The sequence below is a fragment of the Heterodontus francisci genome, unplaced genomic scaffold (genome assembly GCF_036365525.1).
Source record: "Heterodontus francisci isolate sHetFra1 unplaced genomic scaffold, sHetFra1.hap1 HAP1_SCAFFOLD_323, whole genome shotgun sequence".
In the NCBI taxonomy this organism is placed as follows: Eukaryota; Metazoa; Chordata; class Chondrichthyes; order Heterodontiformes; family Heterodontidae; genus Heterodontus; species Heterodontus francisci.
The window spans coordinates 1,207,297-1,229,790 of NW_027141078.1; the positions used below are offsets into that span (position 1 = coordinate 1,207,297).

The window sequence follows — 22,494 nt, forward strand, 5'->3', positions numbered from 1 at the left end:
TGTAAGGAGCTCTTGAGTAGGGTATTGCGAGGGGAGGTAATTTTGAGTGAGTATTGAGTGAGGGGAGTTTTGGAGGGAGCTGTTGAGTGGGGCATAGGGTATTGAGTGAGGAGTAGGGTATTGAGTGAAGAGGGGGTATATGGAGGGAGGAGTTGATTGGGAGTTGGGTATTGAGTGAGGAGGGGGTATATGGAGGGAGGTATTGATTGGGAGTAGGGTATTGGGTGAGAAGGGGGGGTTTGATGGGAGGTGTTGATTGGGAGTCGGGTATTGAGTGAGGAGGGGGTATTTGGAGGGAGGTATTGATTGGGAGTAGGGTATTGAGTGAGAAGGGGGGGTTTGATGGGAGGTGTTGATTGGGAGTCGGGTATTGAGTGAGAAGGGGGTATTTGGAGGGAGGTGTTGATTGGGAGTAGGTTATTGAGTGAGGAGGGGGTTTTGGAGGGATATGTTGAATTAGGAGTAAGGTATTGAGTGAGGAGGGGGTATTTGAAGGGAGGTGTTGATTGGGAGTAGGGTAGTGAGTGAGGATCGTCGTATTTGGAGGACAGTGTTGAATTGGGAGTAGGGTATTGAGGGGGGAGGTAATTTTGAGGGAGGGGGTGTTTTTGGAGGGAGGCATTGAATTGGGAGTAGGCTATTGATGAGGAGGGGGTATTTGGAGGGAGGTGTTCAATTGGAGTGGGTTTTTGAGTGAGGAGGGGGGATTTGGAGGGAGGTGTTGAATTGGGAGTAGGGTATTTAGTGAGGAGGGGGCATTTGGAGGGAGGTGTTGATTGGGAGTAGGCTATTGAGTGAGGAGAGGGGATTTGGAGGGATTTGTTGAGTTGGGAGTAGGGTATTGAGTAAGGGGGGGTTTGGAGGGAGCTGTTGAGTGGGGCATAGGGTATTGAGTGAGGAGTGGATATTGAGTGAGGAGGAGGTATTTGTAAGGAGCTCTTGCGTGTTGAGTAGGGTATTGAGAGGGGAGGTAATTTTGAGTGAGGGGGTGTTTTTGGAGGGAGGCATTGAATTGGGAGTAGGGTATTGATTGGGGGGGAGGTATTTGGAGGGTGGTGTTGAGTTAGGGGTATTGAGATTAGGTAATTGTGAATGAGGAGGGTATATTTGAAGGGAGGCATTGAATTGGGAGTAGGTTATTGAGTGAGGAGGGGGGATTTGGAGGGAGGTGTTGAATTGGAGTAGGTTATTGAGTGAGGAGGGGGGATTTGGAGGAAATCTTGAGTGGGGTATTGAGAGGGGAGGTAATTTTGAGTGAAGAGCGTGCAATTGGAGGGAGGCCTTGAATTGGGAGCAGGGTATTGATGAGGAGGGGGTGTCAGAGGAAGCTGTTGAGTGAGGAAGGGGTATCGGAGGGAGCTGTTGAGTGAGGAAGGGGTATCGGAGGGAGCTGTTGAGTACAGAGTAGAATATTGAATGAGGAGGGGGTTTCGGAGGGAGCTGATGAGTAGGGAGTAGAGTATTGAGTGAGGAGGGAGTATCGGAGGGAGCTGTTGAGTGAGGAAGGGGTGTCGGAGGGAGCTGTTGAGTGAGGAAGGGGTGTCGGAGGGAGCTGTTGAGTGAGGAAGGGGTGTCGGAGGGAGCTGTTCAGTACAGAGTAGAATATTGAGTGAGGAGGGGGTTTCGGAGGGAGCTGTTGAGTAGGGAGTAGAGTATTGAGTGAGGAGGGGGTATTGGAGGGAGCTGTTGAGTGAGGAAGGGGTGTCGGAGGGAGCTGTTGAGTAGGGAGTAGAATATTGAGTGAGGAGGGTGTTTCGGAGGGAGCTGTTGAGTAGGGAGTAGAATATTGAGTGAGGAGGGGTTTCGGAGGGAGCTGTTGAGTAGGGAGTAGAGTATTGAGTGAGGAAGGGGTATCGGAGGGAGCTGTTGAGTGAGGAAGGGGTGTCGGAGGGAGCTGTTGAGTGAGGAAGGGGTGTCGGAGGGAGCTGTTGCGTGAGGAAGGGGTGTCGGAGGGAGCTGTTGAGTGAGGAAGGGGTGTCGGAGGGAGCTGTTGGGTGAGGAAGGGGTTTCGGAGGGAGCTGTTGAGTAGGGAGTAGAGTATTGAGTGAGGAAGGGGTGTCGGAGGGAGCTGTTGGGTGAGGAAGGGGTGTCGGAGGGAGCTGTTGGGTGAGGAAGGGGTGTCGGAGGGAGCTGTTGGGTGAGGAAGGGGTGTCGGAGGGAGCTGTTGGGTGAGGAAGGGGTGTCGGAGGGAGCTGTTGGGTGAGGAAGGGGTATCGGTGGGAGCTGTTGGGTGAGGAAGGGGTATCGGAGGGAGCTGTTGAGTGATGAAGGGGTGTCGGAGGGAGCTGTTGGGTGAGGAAGGGGTATCGGAGGGAGCTGTTGAGTGAGGAAGGGGTGTCGGAGGGAGCTGTTGAGTAGGGAGTACAGTATTGAGTGAGGAGGGGGTATTGGAGGGAGCTGTTGAGTGAGGAAGGGGTGTCGGAGGGAGCTGTTGAGTAGGGAGTAGAATATTGAGTGAGGAGGGTGTTTCGGAGGGAGCTGTTGAGTAGGGAGTAGAATATTGAGTGAGGAGGGGTTTCGGAGGGAGCTGTTGAGTAGGGAGTACAGTATTGAGTGTGGAAGGGGTGTCGGAGGGAGCTGTTGGGTGAGGAAGGGGTGTCGGAGGGAGCTGTTGAGTGAGGAAGGGGTGTCGGAGGGAGCTGTTGGGTGAGGAAGGGGTATCGGAGGGAGCTGTTGAGTGAGGAAGGGGTTTCGGAGGGAGCTGTTGAGTAGGGAGTAGAGTATTGAGTGAGGAAGGGGTATCGGAGGGAGCTGTTGAGTGAGGAAGGGGTGTCGGAGGGAGCTGTTGAGTGAGGAAGGGGTGTCGGAGGGAGCTGTTGCGTGAGGAAGGGGTGTCGGAGGGAGCTGTTGAGTGAGGAAGGGGTGTCGGAGGGAGCTGTTGGGTGAGGAAGGGGTTTCGGAGGGAGCTGTTGAGTAGGGAGTAGAGTATTGAGTGAGGAAGGGGTGTCGGATGGAGCTGTTGGGTGAGGAAGGGGTGTCGGAGGGAGCTGTTGGGTGAGGAAGGGGTGTCGGAGGGAGCTGTTGGGTGAGGAAGGGGTGTCGGAGGGAGCTGTTGGGTGAGGAAGGGGTATCGGAGGGAGCTGTTGAGTGAGGAAGGGGTATCGGTGGGAGCTGTTGGGTGAGGAAGGGGTATCGGAGGGAGCTGTTGAGTGATGAAGGGGTGTCGGAGGGAGCTGTTGGGTGAGGAAGGGGTATCGGAGGGAGCTGTTGAGTGAGGAAGGGGTGTCGGAGGGAGCTGTTGAGTAGGGAGTACAGTATTGAGTGAGGAGGGGGTATTGGAGGGAGCTGTTGAGTGAGGAAGGGGTGTCGGAGGGAGCTGTTGAGTAGGGAGTAGAATATTGAGTGAGGAGGGTGTTTCGGAGGGAGCTGTTGAGTAGGGAGTAGAATATTGAGTGAGGAGGGGTTTCGGTGGGAGCTGTTGAGTTGGGATCCTCCTGTGCATGGCCCTGCGAGCTGATTGGTTGTCCTGGCTCCACCCACCGGTGCCCCATGTGATTTCTGGTTAATTTCAATGACGCCGCCGGCGGAGATTTGGAAATTGTGAGGGTTCCGGGAGCGCAGTGATTGCTGTCAAACTCTGTCCCTCAATTCCCTCTTCCTCCTCTTGCCCTCCCAGTACCTCCGGCAAGGGGGTAGGAGATGGGGGTAGGGGGCTCAGCCCGACTGCCTGGGCTCTTCCAGCCGTTTGCCCCCCTCTCCTGGGCTCTCTGAATCTCCCTCCCCCCCTCTCTTTCTGTACACTCTTGAGGAAATGTCTCTGCTTTTCGTTCGACAACCCTCCAGTTTCCTCCGGACCAACGCAACGCAGAAAATTGCGCAAGGACCGCGCCGCAAAATGAGGGCCCTCAACGAAAGACTTTTCCTCTTCGCCCTGGTCTCGCATCTCTGCCTCCCCGTGAGTGTTCACCCTCCCGTCAATGTAGGGGGTCTGCGGAGGGAAGGAGGGAGGGCGAGGGGGAAAGGAAGGAAGGAGGGAGGGCGAGGGGGTCTGGGGAGGGAGGGCGAGGGGGTCTGGGGAGGGAGGGAGGGCGAGGGGGTCTGGGGAGGGAGGGAGGGCGAGGGGGTCTGGGGAGGGAAGGAGGGAGGGAGGGCGAGGGGGTCTGGGGAGGGAGGGAGGGCGAGGGGGTCTGGGGAGGGAAGGAGGGAGGGAAGGCGAGGGGGTCTGGGGAGGGAAGGAGGGAGGGAAGGCGAGGGGGAAAGGAAGGAAGGAGGGAGGGCGAGGGGGTCTGGGGAGGGAAGGAGGGAGGGAAGGCGAGGGGGTCTGGGGATGGAAGGAGGGAGGGAAGGCAAGGGGGTCTGGGGATGGAAGGAGGGAGGGAAGGCAAGGGGGTCTGGGGATGGAAGGAGGGAGGGAAGGCGAGGGGGTCTGGGGATGGAAGGAGGGAGGGAAGGCGAGGGGGTCTGGGGATGGAAGGAGGGAGGGAAGGCGAGGGGGTCTGGGATGGAAGGAGGGAGGGAAGGTGAGGGGGTCTGGGGAGGGAGGGAAGGAGGGAGGGAAGGCGAGGGGGTCTGGGGAGGGAGGGAAGGAGGGAGGGAAGGCGAGGGGGTCTGGGGAAGGAGGGAAGGAGGGAGGGAAGGCGAGGGGGTCTGGGGAGGGAGGGAAGGAGGGAGGGAAGGCGAGGGGGTCTGGGGAGGGAGGGAAGGAGGGAGGGAAGGCGAGGGGGTCTGGGGAGGGAGGGAAGGAGGGAGGGAAGGCGAGGGGGTCTGGGGAGGGAGGGAAGGAGGGAGGGAAGGCGAGGGGGTCTGGGGAGGGAGGGAAGGAGGGAGGGAAGGCGAGGGGGTCTGGGGAGGGAGGGAAGGAGGGAGGGAAGGCGAGGGGGTCTGGGGAGGGAGGGAAGGAGGGAGGGAAGGCGAGGGGGTCTGGGGAGGGAGGGAAGGAGGGAGGGAAGGCGAGGGGGTCTGGGGAGGGAGGGAAGGAGGGAGGGAAGGCGAGGGGGTCTGGGGAGGGAGGGAAGGAGGGAGGGAAGGCGAGGGGGTCTGGGGAGGGAGGGAAGGAGGGAGGGAAGGCGAGGGGGTCTGGGGAGGGAGGGAAGGAGGGAGGGAAGGCGAGGGGGTCTGGGGAGGGAGGGAAGGAGGGAGGGAAGGCGAGGGGGTCTGGGGAGGGAGGGAAGGAGGGAGGGAAGGCGAGGGGGTCTGGGGAGGGAGGGAAGGAGGGAGGGAAGGCGAGGGGGTCTGGGGAGGGAGGGAAGGAGGGAGGGAAGGCGAGGGGGTCTGGGGAGGGAGGGAAGGAGGGAGGGAAGGCGAGGGGGTCTGGGGAGGGAGGGAAGGAGGGAGGGAAGGCGAGGGGGTCTGGGGAGGGAGGGAAGGAGGGAGGGAAGGCGAGGGGTCTGGGGAGGGAGGGAAGGAGGGAGGGAAGGCGAGGGGGTCTGGGGAGGGAGGGAAGGAGGGAGGGAAGGCGAGGGGGTCTGGGGAGGGAGGGAAGGAGGGAGGGAAGGCGAGGGGGTCTGGGGAGGGAGGGAAGGAGGGAGGGAAGGCGAGGGGGTCTGGGGAGGGAGGGAAGGAGGGAGGGAAGGCGAGGGGGTCTGGGGAGGGAGGGAAGGCGAGGGGGTCTGGGGAGGGAGGGAAGGAGGGAGGGAAGGCGAGGGGGTCTGGGGAGGGAGGGAAGGAGGGAGGGAAGGCGAGGGGGTCTGGGGAGGGAGGGAAGGAGGGAGGGAAGGCGAGGGGGTCTGGGGAGGGAGGGAAGGAGGAGGGAAGGCGAGGGGGTCTGGGGAGGGAGGGAAGGAGGGAGGGAAGGCGAGGGGGTCTGGGGAGGGAGGGAAGGAGGGAGGGAAGGCGAGGGGGTCTGGGGAGGGAGGGAAGGAGGGAGGGAAGGCGAGGGGGTCTGGGGAGGGAGGGAAGGAGGGAGGGAAGGCGAGGGGGTCTGGGGAGGGAGGGAGGGAGGGAAGGAGGGAGGGCGAGGGGGTCTGGGGAGGGAGGGAGGGAAGGAGGGAGGGCGAGGGGGTCTGGGGAGGGAAGGAGGGAGGGCGAGGGGGTCTGGGGAGGGAAGGAGGGAGGGCGAGGGGGTCTAGGGAGGAAGGAGGGGGGGAGGGAAGGAGGGAGGGCGAGGGGGTCTGGGGAGGGAAGGAGGGAAGGCGAGGGGGTCTGGGGGAGGAAGGAGGGAAGGCGAGGGGGTCTGGGGGAGGGAAGGAGGGAAGGCGAGGGGGTCTGGGGGAGGGAAGGAGGGAAGGCGAGGGGGTCTGGGGGAGGGAAGGAGGGAAGGCGAGGGGGTCTGGGGGAGGGAAGGAGGGAAGGCGAGGGGGTCTGGGGGAGGGAAGGAGGGAAGGCGAGGGGGTCTGGGGGAGGGAAGGAGGGAAGGCGAGGGGGTCTGGGGGAGGGAAGGAGGGAAGGCGAGGGGGTCTGGGGGAGGGAAGGAGGAAGGCGAGGGGGTCTGGGGGAGGGAAGGAGGGAAGGCGAGGGGGTCTGGGGAGGGAAGGAGGGAAGGCGAGGGGGTCTGGGGGAGGGAAGGAGGGAAGGCGAGGGGGTCTGGGGGAGGGAAGGAGGGAAGGCGAGGGGGTCTGGGGGAGGGAAGGAGGGAAGGCGAGGGGGTCTGGGGGAGGAAGGAGGGAAGGCGAGGGGGTCTGGGGGAGGGAAGGAGGGAAGGCGAGGGGGTCTGGGGGAGGGAAGGAGGGAAGGCGAGGGGGTCTGGGGAGGGGAAGGAGGGAGGGCGAGGGGGTTTGGGGAGATGGAGGGAAGGAGGGAGGGCGAGGGGGTCTGGGGAGGGAAGGAGGGAGGGCGAGGGGGTCTGGGGAGGGAAGGAGGGAGGGCGAGGGGGTCTGGGGAGGGAAGGAGGGAGGGCGAGGGGGTCTGGGGAGGGAAGGACGGAGGGCGAGGGGGTCTGGGGAGGGAAGGAGGGAGGGCGAGGGGGTCTGGGGAGGGGGGGAGGGAAGGAGGGAGGGCGTGGGGGTCTGGGGAGGGGGGGAGGGAAGGAGGGAGGGCGAGGGGGTCTGGGGAGGGAAGGAAGGAAGGAGGGCGAGGGGGTCTGGGGAAGGGGAGGGAGAGGGAAGGAGGGAGGGCGAGGGGGTCTGGGAAGGAGGGAGGGTGAGGGGGTCTGGGAAGGAGGGAGGGCGAGGGGGTCTGGCGAGGGAGGGGGGGGATGGAAGGAGGGAAGGAGGGAGGGGGTCTGGGGAAGGAGGGAGGGCGAGGGGGTCTGGGGAGGGAAGGAGGGAGGGGTCTGGGGAGGGAAGGAGGGAGGGGTCTGGGGAGGGAAGGAGGGAGGGCGAGGGGGTCTGGGGAGGGAAGGAGGGAGGGCGAGGGGGTCTGGGGAGGGAGGAAAGGAAGGAGGGAGGGAAGGAAGGAGGGAGTGCGAGGGGGTCTGGGGAGGGAGGGAAGGAAGGAGGGAGGGCGAGGGGGTTTGGGGAGGGAGGGAAGGAGGGAGGGCGAGGGGGTTTGGGGAGGGAGGGAAGGAAGGAAGGAGGGAGGGTGAGGGGGTCTGGTAGGGGGGAGGGAAGGAGGGAAGGAGGGAGGGTGAGGGGGTCTGGCGAGCGAGGGAAGGAAGGAGGGAGGGCGAGGGGGTCTGGAGCGAGGGAAGGAAGGAGGGAGGGCGAGGGGGTCTGGGGAGGGAGGGAAGGAAGGAGGGAGGGCGAGGGGGTCTGGGGAGGGACGGAAGGAAGGAGGGAGGGCGAGGGGGTCTGGGGAGGGAGGTGAGTGAGGGAGGGAGGGCGAGGGGGTCTGGGGAGGGCGAGGGGGTCTGGGGAGGGGGTGAGGGAGGGAGAGGGGGGTGGAGGGGGTCTGGGGAGGGGGGGTGAGGGAGTCTGGGGAGGGGTGAGGGAGGGCGAGGGACGGGGGGAGTCTGGGGAGGGGGTCTGGGGAGGGAAGGGAAGGAGGGAGAGATGAAGTGTGTGGATGGGGACAGACAGAGAGAGAGAGAGAGAGATGATAGTGGATGGGGACAGAGAGAGAGAGAGAGAGAGAGTGGTGGAGTGTGTGTGGATGGGGACAGACAGAGAGAGAGAGAGTGATGGAGTGAATGGGGACAGAGAGAGAGAGAGAGAGGGACAGAGCGATGAAGTGAGTGCATGGGGGACAGACAGAGAGAGAGAGAGAGAGATGATGTGAGTGAATGGGGACACAGAGAGAGAGATGAAGTGAGTGGATGGGGGACAGACAGAGAGAGAGAGAGAGAGAGATGATGTGTGTGGATGGGGGACAGAGAGAGAGAGAGAGAGATGAAGTGAGTGGATGGGGGACAGAGAGAGAGAGAGAGAGAGAGATGAAGTGAGTGGATGGGGGACAGAGAGAGAGAGAGAGAGAGAGAGAGAGAGATGAAGTGAGTGGATGGGACAGAGAGAGAGAGAGAGAGAGATGAAGTGTGTGGATGGAGAGAGAGAGAGATGGAGTGTGTGGATGGGGACAGACAGAGAGAGAGAGAGATGGAGTGTGTGGATGGGGACAGAGAGAGAGAGAGAGAGAGAGATGATAGTGGATGGGGACAGAGAGAGAGAGAGAGAGAGAGAGAGATGGAGTGTGTGGATGGGGACAGAGAGAGAGAGAGAGAGAGATGATAGTGGATGGGGACAGAGAGAGAGAGAGAGAGAGAGAGATGGAGTGTGTGGATGGGGACAGAGAGATGGGCGACACTGCTTTCGAGGGACTGAGAAAGAGGGTTGTCTTTTATTGTATTCGTGAGATGTGGGTGTCACTGGCCTAGGCCAGCATTTATTACCCATCCCTAACTGCCCCTTGAGAAGTTGGTGGGGAGCTGCCTTCTTGAACCACTGCAGTCCGTGTGGGGGTAGGTACACCCCACAGTGCTGTCAGGGAGGGAGTTCCAGGATTTTGACCCAGCGACAGTGAAGGAACGGCCGATATAGTTCCGAGTCCGGATGGTGTGTGACTCGGCCGGGTACTTGTTCGTGGAGGTGTTCCCATCGCGTCTGCTGCCCTTGTCCTTCTAGGTGGTAGAGGTCGCGGGTTTGGGCGGCGCTGTTTCAGGAGCCTCGGTGCGTTGCTGCAGTGCATCTTGTAGATGGTACACACTGCTGCCACTGTGTGTCGGTGGTGGAGGGAGTGAATGTTTGTGGAGGGGGTGCCCGTCAAGCGGTCTGCTTTGTTATGCATGTTTTGTCTTTAACCTGGCACTGAGTTCAGTTCCTATTGGCTCTCTCTCCGACTGTTATTGTGCAACTCAGGAATGTTGGCACATTTGGCTGGTTTCTGAAACACCCAACAAAAAGACAATTCACGAAAGAGCTGTCGTTTAGTGATCTATTTAAATCATAAAACATTCCAGTGAGATTCACAGGAAGTTTACCAAACCAAGGCCGACCCACGTGAGGTGGGATTTTTGGACAGGTAGCTGAAATATCGGTCAAAGAGGGAGATTTTCAGGAGTGTGTGAAAGGACCGAGGGACGGGCGTGTCCAGCCGTCTGACGAGGAAGTGGAGAGTGTGCAGGAGCAGCCCGTACAGCAAACCCCTCCGCGCCGCTCTCCCGAGCCCCCTCGCCACCCGCAGTGAGGGGCGTACCGGGGGTTTCGGCTACTCCTCCGCCCGTCGGACCGTCCCCGGAGCCGGCCGCCCGGACAGCCGAGGCGCTCTCCTCCGCCGGCGGGGGAGCGCCCTGACTGTAGGCGACCATGTTCCAGACTCGGAATAGATCCCGCTAAAAGACAGGCAACTCCCTCAGAGAGGCGCGGCTAACGGACTCCACCGGGAGCTGCGTGTCGTCTTGAAGGCAGTGACACTGGCGGAAAAAATACGTCGCCAGCGCACACCATCTGGGAGGACGCTCGACGTGCAGGTATCTCTGCAGGGTCCGAAGGCGGAGAGTCGCAGCCTGGGTGCGGACGCACACCAGCGACTGGCCGCCCTCCTCAGTCTCAGGACTGCGGCAGAGACCCAGTGTTTCCTCTTGCCCCAGAGGAAATCGATGAGTTTCTTCTGGATCTTGGTGGCAAATACAGGGGACGGGGCCAAAGTGACCAACCGGTACCACAACATGAAGGCCACCAGTTGGTTTGTGACCAGCGCTCGGCCCCTGCAGGAAAGCACTCGGAGCAGTCCTGTCCAGCGCCCCAGCCGAGCGGTGACTTTCGCCTCCAACTCCTGCCAGTTTGCCGGCCAGGCTGCCTCAGCGGGGCTAAGGTGGACTCCCAGATAGAGGAGGTGCGTGGTGCTCCACGCAAAAGGTGTCATCTCCTCCGGCAGGGAGTCCACCCGCCACTGACCAACCAGGAGTCCGGAACATTTCTCCCAATTGATCCTCGCGGAGGACGCGGCAGAAAAGGTCTGCTGGCAGTCGCGCATCCTCCGCAAGTCAACGGGATCTGTGACCGCGAGGAGCACGTCGTCGGCGTAAGCCGAGAGGACGACCCGCATGGCCGGCCCACGCAGAGCCAAACCCGTCCGAGCACGGCACCAGCCGCGTGGAGGCCGCCGAGACGCGGGAGGCGTACGCCTGCGAAAAGTAGAGGCGGTCGATTCGCGACCCTCCTCCTCCTCCAGACCTCCACGTGAAGGCGCTGGAGTCGGGATGGAGATTCCGCCAGACGTCCACCAAGTTAAGGGAGCTGATCAGTCCCCTCAACCTCTCCACCGACGCTTGGCCGCGCTGGGGACCGGAGCGATCCCCCACCTCGAGGGTGCAGTTAAAATCCCCCCCGAGGATGATGCACTCGCCGCTATCGATGGAGCTCAAGAGAGCGGACACTTCTTCAAAGAAGCGCGCTTGCAACGCGCCGGGCCTGGGCGCGTACACGTTCACAAAGTGGAGCGGCACGCTACCCAGGCGAACGGCGAGGTGGAGCAAGCGGCCCGGCACTAGCTCCTTGACCCCCAAGATCTCCGGCTGAAAAGTCGGGGCCAGCAAGATAGCCACCCCACTAGAAATAGGGGTGAGGTGACTCATGTAGACCCCACCCGGCCACTCCAGGAGCCAGGTGGCTTCGTCTCCCGGAACGGTGTGGGTTTCCTGCAGGAAGCTCACCCCTTATCTCCCTTCCCTGAGGACTGAGAGATTGTGAAATCTGCGGTGAGACCCCCTGCTGCCGTTGATGTTGAGGCTGGCTATGGTTATCTTCATGTCAAAGGTACTTAAAACCCGTCACCAACAGCTCACTGTGAGGAGGGAGTGGAAGTGATCCCTGACCCTCCACTCCCCCTCAGATGGTGCAGGTGGGGGAGGAGGAGCTCACTGGGAATGAAGGGCGGGGCGTTTGACAGCATTATCCACTGCACAGTGGCCCCCAGAGGGTCCACCGGCAGGAAGGTCCCCCCCCCCACAGCGAGCCCCTTACTCAGGGCCAGGGACACCGCCCGCTCGGTCCTCAAAAAGAACACAGCCTTCCCATACATCTTTGAGGCCGCAACAATGGCCACGGGGCCGACAACCTCGGCCATTGCCTTTACGCAGGCCTCAACAGACATGTTGGGGTGGGGATAGCTCTTCACCCCATGGCTGCATGTCAACAATTTAAAGGGTGACGGGGCCACGTGGGCAGCCACAGAGGCTGCAGCTGCGCAGGTAGTAGAGGGCCCCGCCACCGGTGATGAAGGGCTTGCCATGGGTCTAAGAGCTAAACGCACCCCAAATTGTAGGCTTCCAAATCGAACGAAATGAAAGGTTCACAAGAGGTACTGAAAAAAAAAAACAAACGGTTTAGGAGAGAGGCTGAGGGAATAGAGGAGAGGGAAAGACCGGCTGTGAGGGATGACTTGCTTTCTGGAGGTGGTTCTCACAGCACACTTAAAACAGTCTTTGCACTTGGTCTTCTGGTTGGGGGAGTCGTCTTCACCTGGGTCAGCTGAAGCTGCCCAGGCACTATCTATCCCCTTCCGTCTGTTCAGCCGGGCATGCTTCAGCTGACCCAGGCTGGGCAATTGGGGTGGGGAGGGTGCTTCCCTTGTGCAGCAGCACAGATTCCTGCTGAATTGGCAGCCCCACCCCTTGTTGTTCCGGCCACTTGTTCCTCCCCCAACAGTCCAAAGTGAATTACTGGTGTTCAGCACCCACCTCCAGACAAAGCCTTGTTTCCAAAGAAAGTCTTTCTTCACTGTAAAAGGGATCGTTGATCGAGCTTTCCCTTTGCTCGGTTGTAACTGCTCTCCCTCTCGCCATCTCTGCAACCTTCAACTGCCACCAGCACTGTCCGCTGAGGCTCGTACCTGCAATCGGTACTCAGTTGCCCCAATCGGGCAGCAGCCAACCCCATTTTTTTTTTTAATGGGACTGTGTAGATGGAGCTTTACTCTGTATCTAACCCCCGTACTGTACCTGTCCTGGGGAGTGTTTGATGGGGGACAGTGTAGAGGGAGCTTTACTCTGTATCTAACCCCCCGTACTGTACCTGTCCTGGGGAGTGTTTGATGGGGGACAGTGTAGATGGAGCTTTACTCTGTATCTAACCCCCGTGCTGTACCTGTCCTGGAAGTGTTTGATGGGGGACAGTGTAGAGGGAGCTTTACTCTGTATCTAACCCCCCCGTGCTGTACCTGTCCTGGGGAGTGTTTGATGGGGGACAGTGTAGAGGGAGCTTTACTCTGTATCTAACCCCCGTGCTGTACCTGTCCTGGGGAGTGTTTGATGGGGAACAGTGTAGAGGGAGCTTTACTCTGTATCTAACCCCCGTGCTGTACCTGTCCTGGGGAGTGTTTGATGGGGGACAGTCTCGAGGGAACTTAATTCTTGTACCTAATCTATTGCATGAGTGTGGGAACGGAGGTTTGATAACAGAATGGTACGGATGTAGGTCATTGCAGATGATGACTATCTGTAGGCCTCTGAAAATGCTGCTTAGCAACCGCACCGACCGCAGGCAGGCTTTGTGGCCTAGTTTCAAGAGTTTTCAAGGTCACTTGCAGCCTGCGCTGTCCCACTTACTCAGATCGGGCCGTGTGCGGCCGTGTGGATTATCTCACTTCCTGTCGAGCTTTTGTGCGATTTTTGAAGGTTGGTTTCCTGCTGTGTTCGAAAATAAATACAAATTGGCAGAAGTTCGGCTCGGGGGGGCCCCACAAGGCCTGAGCGGGAAAACAGCAGGGCGGAGACGAGGCTCGATGTCATGGTGGGGTCACCAGCCAGCGGCCCTTTTCATTGTCAACAGGAATTGACGGAAATCAACAGCCTGGCAGTAGGCCGAGGCAAAGAGGCAGGGCAGGTTCACATCTCAGAGACTCGCAGACTCCTCGGTCTGGGTTCCAGGCTGGAATCTAATCGAGGGGTTCGGGGTGGTTTATATATAGAATAACAGATACCCGGGAGTGAGTTACAGACTGGAATCTAATCGAGGGGTTCGGGGGGTTTATATATAGAATAACAGATACCCGGGAGTGAGTTACAGACTGGAATCTAATCGAGGGGTTCAGGGTGGTTTATATATAGAATAACAGATACCCGGGAGTGAGTTATAGACTGGAATCTAATCGAGGGGTTCGGGGGGGTTTATATATGGAATAACAGATACCCGGGAGTGAGTTACAGACTGGAATCTAATCGAGGGGTCCGGGGTGGTTTATATATAGAATAACAGATACCCGGGAGTGAGTTACAGACTGGAATCCAATCGAGGGGTTCGGGGGGGGTTTATATATAGAATAACAGATACCCGGGAGTGAGTTACAGACTGGAATCCAATCGAGGGGTTCGGGGGGGGTTTATATATAGAATAACAGATACCCGGGAGTGAGTTACAGACTGGAATCCAATCGAGGGGTTCGGGGGGGTTTATATATAGAATAACAGATACTCGGGAGTGAGTTACAGACTGGAATCTAATCGAGGGGTTCGGGGTGGTTTATATATAGAATAACAGATACCCGGGAGTGAGTTACAGACTGGAATCCAATCGAGGGGTTCGGGGGTTTATATATAGAATAACAGATACCCGGGAGTGAGTTACAGACTGGAATCTAATCGAGGGGTTCGGGGGGGGTTTATATATAGAATAACAGATACCCGGGAGTGAGTTACAGACTGGAATCTAATCGAGGGGTTCGGGGGGGTTTATATATAGAATAACAGATACCCGGGAGTGAGTTACAGACTGGAATCCAATCGAGGGGTTCGGGGGGGGTTTATATATAGAATAACAGATACCCGGGAGTGAGTTACAGACTGGAATCTAATCGAGGGGTTCGGGGGGGTTTATATATAGAATAACAGATACCCGGGAGTGAGTTACAGACTGGAATCTAATCGAGGGGCTCGGGGGGGGTTTATATATAGAATAACAGATACCCGGGAGTGAGTTACAGACTGGAATCTAATCGAGTGCGAAGGCTTAGTTTATTGACATTTAATAAGAGACGATGCGGACCTTTTCTTTTGTGCGAATGAGGCTGGAATGTGTCGCGGTCCCGTTGCCCGGGGAACGGCAGGAACACTGCTCTGTTTAGCATTCCTCTCTCTGGCGCTGGGATTTCCGACATCTTCCTGTTTTTCTGTCTGATTCCCCAGGTTTGGCCCAGGAATGGGAGAGAAGGTGGTTTTTTTTTTTTTTGTGGAGCTCGTGGGGTCATATCCAGGCCCGCACTGGCCAAGATAGGCCCAGGCTCCGTCACCCCAGAGTAGGCCGCACTCGAGGCCCCCTTGAGTTCCCTCTATCTTGACGAAAACCGGTGATGGAGCGCTGGCGGAATAGCGCCAGAGTCGGCCTTTCCTTTTCCAGTTCATTTGAAGCTCTGGTTAGACCTTGTGTTCGTGCACCGCCCTCCGGATGGACCTCGCCCGGGGTGCGGGGCAGGTAGAACTCTCTTTCCCCCCCCCCCCCCCCTCCTGTGAAAAGCTTCGGGAGCGGTGGAGGGTCAACTGGAAATTTCGACATGGAGGTCGATAGATTTTTGGGTTTTAATGATCGATGATGGGGAGATGGAGTTAAAGTACAGATGACCCTTCATCTCATTGAGTGGGAGAGCAGGTTCGAGAGGGGCTGAATGGCCTCCAATTGCCGTTCCTTCGATGGAAACACGGCTGCTGGTGTCAACGCCGCAGCATTGACCGTGACGTTGGGAGCTCTCTCGTTATCTTTGCCTTTTGACTGAACGTTACTGACCCTTGACCTTTTCGCTCTCTGACCCCTCACCTCCCCTCCCCACCCCTTACAGCTGTCCAGCACCAGGCCGTACGTCCGCCCGGCTAGCGGATGCCGCAACCCCAACGATTACCATGTGCAAGCCCTCGGAATCTGCTGCCGCAAGTGTCCTCCAGGTAGGAATCACATCGGGGGGGGTCGGGAGGGTTGAAATTGAGGGTCGCAGGGGTTCGACTCCAAACCGGGCAAGGAGGGGGAACGAGGAGTGTGGGCTTCGGGAGGGTCAGTGATGGGGGCGAGTGGACGTGGGCTGTGTCGTATTGAGATCACTGTCCTATTTCGCTGTTGTCACAGAGTGTGTGAAATGTCTCTCTGTTTTTTTTCGGGATCTCGACGCAGGATTCTTCGCTGAGCAGAGATGCACGAGACAGACAGACACCTTGTGTAAGCCATGCCCTCCGGGAGAGTTCACCGAGTTTTGGAATTACGTCAGGGAGTGCAACCTTTGCCAGTCCTGTGATCTCAGTAAGTTCCGTATCTTTGCCCAGTTTCCAACCTGTCGATGTTCGGTGGGCGTGGGGCAGTGAGGCGAGCAGATAGTTAGACTCCAGATCGACCACGGTTTTACTGGAACTGTGGAACAGGCTCGAGAGGGGGGCTGAATGGGCCTCCTCCTGCTCCTGTGTAACAGGGGCGAGAGGGGCTGAATGGGCCTCCTCCTGTTCCTGTGTAACAGTGGTGAGAGGGGCTGAATGGGCTTCCTCCTGTTCCTGTGTAACAGGGGCGAGAGGGGCTGAATGGGCCTCCTCCTGTTCCTGTGTAACAGGGGCGAGAGGGGCTGAATGGGTCTCCTCCTGTTCCTGTGTAACAGGGGTGAGAGGGGCTGAATGGGCCTCCTCCTGTTCCTGTGTAACAGTGGTGAGAGGGGCTGAATGGGCTTCCTCCTGTTCCTGTGTAACAGGGGCGAGAGGGGCTGAATGGGCCTCCTCCTGTTCCTGTGGAACAGGCTCGAGAGGGGGGCTGAATGGGCCTCCTCCTGTTCCCGTGTAACAGGGGCGAGAGGGGCTGAATGGGCCTCCTCCTGTTCCCGTGTAACAGGGGCGAGAGGGGCTGAATGGGCCTCCTCCTGTTCCCGTGTAACAGGGGCGAGAGGGGCTGAATGGGCCTCCTCCTGTTCCCGTGTAACAGGGGCGAGAGGGGCTGAATGGGCCTCCTCCTGTTCCCGTGTAACAGGGGCGAGAGGGGCTGAATGGGCCTCCTCCTGTTCCCGTGTAACAGGGGTAAGAGGGGCTGAATGGGCCTCCTCCTGTTCCCGTGTAACAGGGGTCAGGGGGGCTGAATGGGCCTCCTCCTGGTCCCGTGTAACAGGGGCGAGGGGGGCTGAATGGGCCTCCTCCTGGTCCCGTGTAACAGGGGCGAGGGGGGCTGAATGGGCCTCCTCCTGGTCCCGTGTAACAGGGGCGAGAGGGGCTGAATGGGCCTCCTCCTGGTCCCGTGTAACAGGGGCGAGAGGGGCTGAATGGGCCTCCTCCTGGTCCCGTGTAACAGGGGCGAGAGGGGCTGAATGGGCCTCCTCCTGTTCCCGTGTAACAGGGGCGAGAGGGGCTGAATGGGCCTCCTCCTGTTCCCGTGTAACAGGGGCGAGAGGGGCTGAATGGGCCTCCTCCTGTTCCCGTGTAACAGGGGCGAGAGGGGCTGAATGGGCCTCCTCCTGTTCCCGTGTAACAGGGGCGAGAGGGGCTGAATGGGCCTCCTCCTGTTCCCGTGTAACAGGGGCGAGAGGGGCTGAATGGGCCTCCTCCTGTTCCCGTGTGAGAGGGGCTGAATGGGCCTCCTCCTGTTCCCGTGTGAGAGGGGCTGAATGGGCCTCCTCCTGTTCCTGTGTAACAGGGGTGAGAGGGGCTGAATGGGCCTCCTCCTGTTCCTGTGTAACAGGGGTGAGAGGGGCTGAATGGGCCTCCTCCTGTTCCTGTGTAACAGGGGTGAGAGGGGCTGAATGGGCCTCCTCCTGTTCCTGTGTAACAGGGGTGAGAGGGGCTGAATGGGCCTCCTCCTGTTCCTGTGTAACAGTACCCCTGTTGCTAAGGCTGCCGAGGGTGGGACACAGGCAGAGTTCGCGGTTATGTTCTCGATGTTGGAGCTGTTTTTGTGCGGCTTGTGCTTTCACAGGGAGGGGCCTGGTGGTGACCGTGAACTGTTCGACCACGCAGAAAACTGCCTGTGGGTGTGCCAGTGGGTATCACTGTGCCCGGGCGAGGGCCTGCTCCGAGTGTGAACCCCATTCCCTGTGTCCGCCCGGACAGGAGATGGCTCAGCCAGGTAACTCACCGCGAACCCCCAGACACCAGCTGTGAACCCCTCAATTAGATTCCAGTCTGTAACTCACTCCCGGGTATCTGTTATTCTATATATAAACCACCCCGAACACCTCGATTAGATTCCAGTCTGTAACTCACTCCCGGGTATCTGTTATTCTATATATAAACCACCCGAACCCCTCGATTAGATTCCAGTCTGTAACTCACTCCGGGGTATCTGTTATTCTATATATAAACCACCCCGAACCCCTCGATTAGATTCCAGTCTGTAACTCACTCCGGGGTATCTGTTATTCTATATATAAACCACCCCGAACACCTCGATTAGATTACAGTCTGTAACACACTCCCGGGTATCTGTTATTCTATATATAAACCCCCCCCGAACCCCTCGATTAGATTACAGTCTGTAACTCACTCCCGGGTATCTGTTATTCTATATATAAACCTCCCCGAACCCCTCGATTAGATTCCAGTCTGTAACTCACTCCCGGGTATCTGTTATTCTATATATAAACCACCCGAACCCCTCAATTAGATTCCAGTCTGTAACTCACTCCCGGGTATCTGTTATTCTATATATAAACCACCCCGAACACCTCGATTAGATTGCAGTCTGTAACTCACTCCCGGGTATCTGTTATTCTATATATAAACCCCCTGAACCCCTCGATTAGATTCCAGTCTTCCGTACTTCTCATTCTATCTTTCTTTCAGGGTCTGCTCAGGAAGACACAATGTGCCGGGACTGTCCTTCCGGAACCTTCCAGAAGCTGCCGTCGTTGGAGAAATGCAGAAAACACACAAAGTAAGCGGAGAGTGTTCAGGGTCTAGAAGGAGGGACTTCGATGGGTGGGGAACGTCCTGTACCTTTCTCTCTCGTGTCCCCTGGGACGATTAATCGTGACCTGAAAATTCGGTATACCGTTTCTGTCGACTGTCTGGAAACCTTTTTGAAATAAGTGTTGATTTGTTTTCTCTTTCTCTCCGATCTTCCTCTCTCCAACCTCTCCGTTTCCCTCCTCTCTCTCGTCCCTCGTTGCCCCGTTCCCCGTTTCTTTCTCTGCCCCCACCCCCTGCAGCTGTACAGCCCTGCGATTGGTGGAGGGGGTACCCGGATCGCCTGCGTCAGACGCCGTGTGTGCCAAAGCACCGTGGGTGCCCGTCCTACCTGTGCCCAGCTCAACCATTCTCGCCGAACCTCCGACCAAAGGCGTGGACCCTCCGCCAAACGGCAAGTATCACCTTGGCCCCCCCCCCCCCACAAACCGGTGGCCTTGTCAAAGCGCGGGAGACGGTGGCGAAGTGGGTCACCGAGCCAGCAATCCAGAGGCGATGGCTGATGTCCTGGAGACGTGGGTTCAAATCCTTCCACAGCTTCTGGCAGTGTTTAAATTCAAAAAAAACACCCAAAACAGAACCCTCAGCACTCTGTGCGTGTTGGAAGTAACCTCAGGGCCCCAAAGGGTTAAATCTCAGCGACTGACACATTTCATTCCAGGAGATTCTGTCCAATTTCAGTTTGGGACCAGGATAACTGGGGTCAGTCGTTAATAATTAAACAGGATGAAGCAGGAACTACTCAAGTCGATGAAAAACAAAACACAGGCCCCAAAACTCGAGGCCCAGACGTAGTCCAAATTGGAACGAATAGCCAATGACACAAATCCACAGGGATATTCTCCTCAATCCCAGGAAATCTAAAATAACTGGAGGTTCTGGTCCCTTTCCAAACATAACCCAGAATGGATTGAGAGTTGCTTTTTGAAGCTGGTTTGTGACTTGTTCCAAACTCGAACAGATCCCCAACGCTAACACAAATTCACAAAATGTTCCCTCGCGACAAATTCGGGAGAGTTGGTACCTCCCCATTTCAAAATAACGCACATATTTCATTCACTGGGACCAGCTAACCTAGGTCGATCTCCCGTGCTGTGCCTGTCCTGGGGAGTGTTTGATGGGGGACAGTGTAGAGGGAGCTTTACTCTGTATCTAACCCCCCGTACTGTACCTGTCCTGGGGAGTGTTTGATGGGGGACAGTGTAGAGGGAGCTTTACTCTGTATCTAACCCCCCGTACTGTACCTGTCCTGGGGAGTGTTTGATGGGGGACAGTGTAGAGGGAGCTTTACTCTGTATCTAACCCCCCGTACTATACCTGTCCTGGGGAGTGTTTGATGGGGACAGTGTAGAGGGAGCTTTACTCTGTATCTAACCCCCCCGTACTGTACCTGTCCTGGGGAGTGTTTGATGGGGACAGTGTAGAGGGAGCTTTACTCTGTATCTAACCCCCGTACTGTACCTGTCCTGGGGAGTGTTTGATGGGGGACAGTGTAGAGGGAGCTTTACTCTGTATCTAACCCCCCGTACTGTACCTGTCCTGGGGAGTGTTTGATGGGGGACAGTGTAGAGGGAGCTTTACTCTGTATCTAACCCCCGTACTGTACCTGTCCGGGGGAGTGTTTGATGGGGACAGTGTCGAGGGAGCTTTACTCTGTATCTAACCCCCCCGTACTGTACCTGTCCTGGGGAGTGTTTGATGGGGGACAGTGTAGAGGGAGCTTTACTCTGTATCTAACCCCCCCGTACTGTACCCGTCCTGGGGAGTGTTTGATGGGGGACAGTGTAGAGGGAGCTTTACTCTGTATCTAACCCCCCCGTACTGTACCTGTCCTGGGGAGTGTTTGATGGGGGACAGTGTCGAGGGAGCTTTACTCTGTATCTAACCCTGACCGTTGTGTTCTTTTGCAGACGTCTATCTGCCGATTGTTGTGATCGTTGTCACGGCCCTGTGCTTTTGTGTCTTGCTGACCACTTTGGTCTGGTGCATCAGAAACTCTAAACGGAGTGGAGGTGAGTTGTTAATGAACTGTGGGTGGGCTGAGCTGAGCCGCAGACTTCTCTCACGGGGACAGTCAGGGAGTGTGCTGAGGCCGGCCAGGGTTTATCCTTGTCCCCTCCTGGTTTGCCGACAGGACGGGAGAGTCGAGGCCTCTGGGCCCTGACGGACCGTCCTCGGACAGCAACGTCTTGTGCGTGCGGCCGGCCTGGAGACCGTGTTTTCCGGGATGTTTAATTTCTCCGATCCGGATATTTTCGCTGCGTCACTAATCCTCTTCCCCCACTCTCTCTCCCTCTCTGTTCCAGGTCAGAAAGGGAACACGGAGACCCAGGTATGTGAAGGAGAGAGGGAGGGGGAAATGGGGGAGCAGGTGCGGTATATCTGTCTTTACCTCCTCTTTCAACATTTGTTTTGGTAAATCCGACACTAGAGGGGTTTAAAATTTGTAAAGAGGGTGTTATGAGGTGTGTGAATTTAAAGTGGATAAAACTCCAGGACCAGATGAGATGCAGCTAAGGATAAAGAGGGAAGTGAGGGTGGAAATCGTAGAGGCTCTGACCATAATTTGTCAGTCTTCCTTCGAGTCGGGAGTGGTTCCAGAGGACTGGAGAATTGCAAACCTTACACCCTTGTTCAAAAAAGAGGAGGGATGGATGGGGAAGTAGATACAGAAAGCACAGACATGTCATCTTTTTTCCCCTCTCAGCAAGCTTCTGCCCGGCATTCTCTAGTATCCCAGACGATGAACGACATCGATCGGACGAGCCTGGAATCGAAGGTGCCTCTTCTGCCAAACCAGCAGGCCAGCCCGCTGGCTCACAGGCCTGCCCAGGCCCAGGCCCGGCTAGCCACCCAGGGCCTGAGCTGGACGTCCCCCGTGAACCAGGAGGCCAGGGCGTCGCCAGGCGAGGGAGCCGCCCACTCCGCCGGCGGACCGGGCCTGGGCGGGGAGCACGGGGCGAGGTGCCATAGCCAGGCCTGCCAACATCCTTACCCGGAGCCCAGGCCCGAGGAGCAGGCTAGGCCCGGTGCGCAGGCTGGAGTCTACGGAGCGCACGGCCTCGTGGGCCTACAAGGTAAGAGCCCAGCAGGAGCCCCTCCGCGCATCCTCCGCGGGGCCCCTTTTGCGTCTGCGCCCGTCTCCCTCATTCTGGGCCTCTTTTTTCTTTCTTTCTTTCCTTCCCTCCCAGGCTGCCACGTCTGCTCCTTCGAGTCGAAGCTGACGGTCAACGGGCCCCTCTACATCTACAACGGTCATCCCGCCCCCCCCTGCGAGGAGCCGCAGGGCAGCGCCAGCCGCCAAGACGGGACGGGGGGCGTAGCGGGCGGGACGTCGGTCCCCGAGGAGAGCGGGCGGGTGCCTGAGGAGGAGACTGGGGGCACCACCCAGGCGGTGCAGGAGCGCGGGTCGTGGCCGGATTCCAAGCGCGAGGGCCCGAGGCTGGTGACGGCGCAGCAGGAAGAAGGAGGAGAGAGCCACGCGGCAGATGGCCCGGACGATTGGCCGAGCCGACTGGGCTGGAGTGCGAGGCGTCACTGAAGGCGGAATCCCACCCGTCTGTGTCACCAGGAACTAACACCTCGCGGGGAAACATCGTGGTGGGGGGAGGCAGACCTAATTACCCGCACTCCTGGTTGCTCTGGCAACGGCAAAATGGCCGCCGGGGTGGCCGTTACCAGGACCCACCAGGTCTGAGGGACTCTGGGTGTGCAGATGCAATAGTAGTAAATATGGTTTATCCTATTGGCCGGGGAGAGGGCCCTGGGGGCGGAAGAGGAGTCCGACTGCGGCCTAGGGGAAGAGGGGTCCGGCTCGGCCTGTGGGGAGGGGGGAAGCCTGACTGCGGCCTAGGGGCAGAGGGGTCCGGCTCGGCCTGGGGGGAGAGGGGAGCCTGACTGCGGCCAAGGGGACCGGCTCGGCCTGTGGGGAGGGGGGAGCCTGACTGCGGCCTAGGGGCCCGGCTCGGCCTGTGGGGAGAGGGGAGCCTGACTGCGGCCAAGGGGACCGGCTCGGCCTGGGGGGAGAGGGGAGCCTGACTGCGGCCTAGGGGAAGAGGGACCTGGCTCGGCCCTGGCCTTGCTCGAGGGGCTAAGGGAGGGAGAGAGAGAGAGAAACTGGGAAACCGAGTCCATTGTCTCCTTGTTTTTTTGTTAAAGCTCCCTGTAAATACAGTGCCCAGCTCGGGCGTGCATTACTTCAATCATTGTGAATACTGTCTGTTTAACACTAGCCTGATGAATGTAAATATATTTTAACTAATTTATAACAGTGTCTGAATGACTTGTTATGCGGGGGTTTGGGGAAGGGAGAGTGGAAGGGAGGGCGAAGCACTCAACCAAGGTGGGGGTAGGTTCCAGAGGGGCCGAATGGCCTTCTGCTACTTGTTATT

General features: G+C 58.4%; 1 protein-coding gene across 2 annotated transcripts; it reads left to right on the forward strand.

The window, feature by feature from the left end:
• Positions 1-3,502: 3,502 nt before the first annotated feature.
• Positions 3,503-22,371, forward strand: LOC137361953 (tumor necrosis factor receptor superfamily member 3-like). 2 transcript variants are annotated; one of them, XM_068026542.1, is made up of 10 exons: positions 3,503-3,895; positions 15,019-15,121; positions 15,345-15,470; positions 17,115-17,264; positions 17,981-18,071; positions 18,346-18,497; positions 20,014-20,115; positions 20,410-20,435; positions 20,811-21,180; positions 21,295-22,371. In XM_068026542.1, the coding sequence occupies exons 1-10, from the start codon at positions 3,752-3,754 to the stop codon at positions 21,642-21,644; spliced, it is 1,614 nt and encodes a 537-aa protein (XP_067882643.1). In that variant the 5' UTR covers positions 3,503-3,751; the 3' UTR covers positions 21,645-22,371. The 2 variants fall into 2 exon arrangements, with proteins under 2 accessions (XP_067882643.1, XP_067882645.1); XM_068026544.1 differs by lacking the exon at positions 17,115-17,264.
• Positions 22,372-22,494: the final 123 nt, after the last annotated feature.

What these genes read in the sequence shown, in the direction of transcription:
- LOC137361953 (XM_068026542.1), top strand. Translation starts at nt 3,752, where the DNA reads ATGTCTCTGCTTTTCGTTCGACAACCCTCCAGTTTCCTCCGGACCAAC. An exon ending in AAACTCTAAACGGAGTGGAG is followed by an intron (nt 20,116 to 20,409) that starts GTGAGTTGTTAA and finishes TCTCTGTTCCAG; the next exon opens with GTCAGAAAGGGAACACGGAG. An exon ending in CGGCCTCGTGGGCCTACAAG is followed by an intron (nt 21,181 to 21,294) that starts GTAAGAGCCCAG and finishes CTTCCCTCCCAG; the next exon opens with GCTGCCACGTCTGCTCCTTC.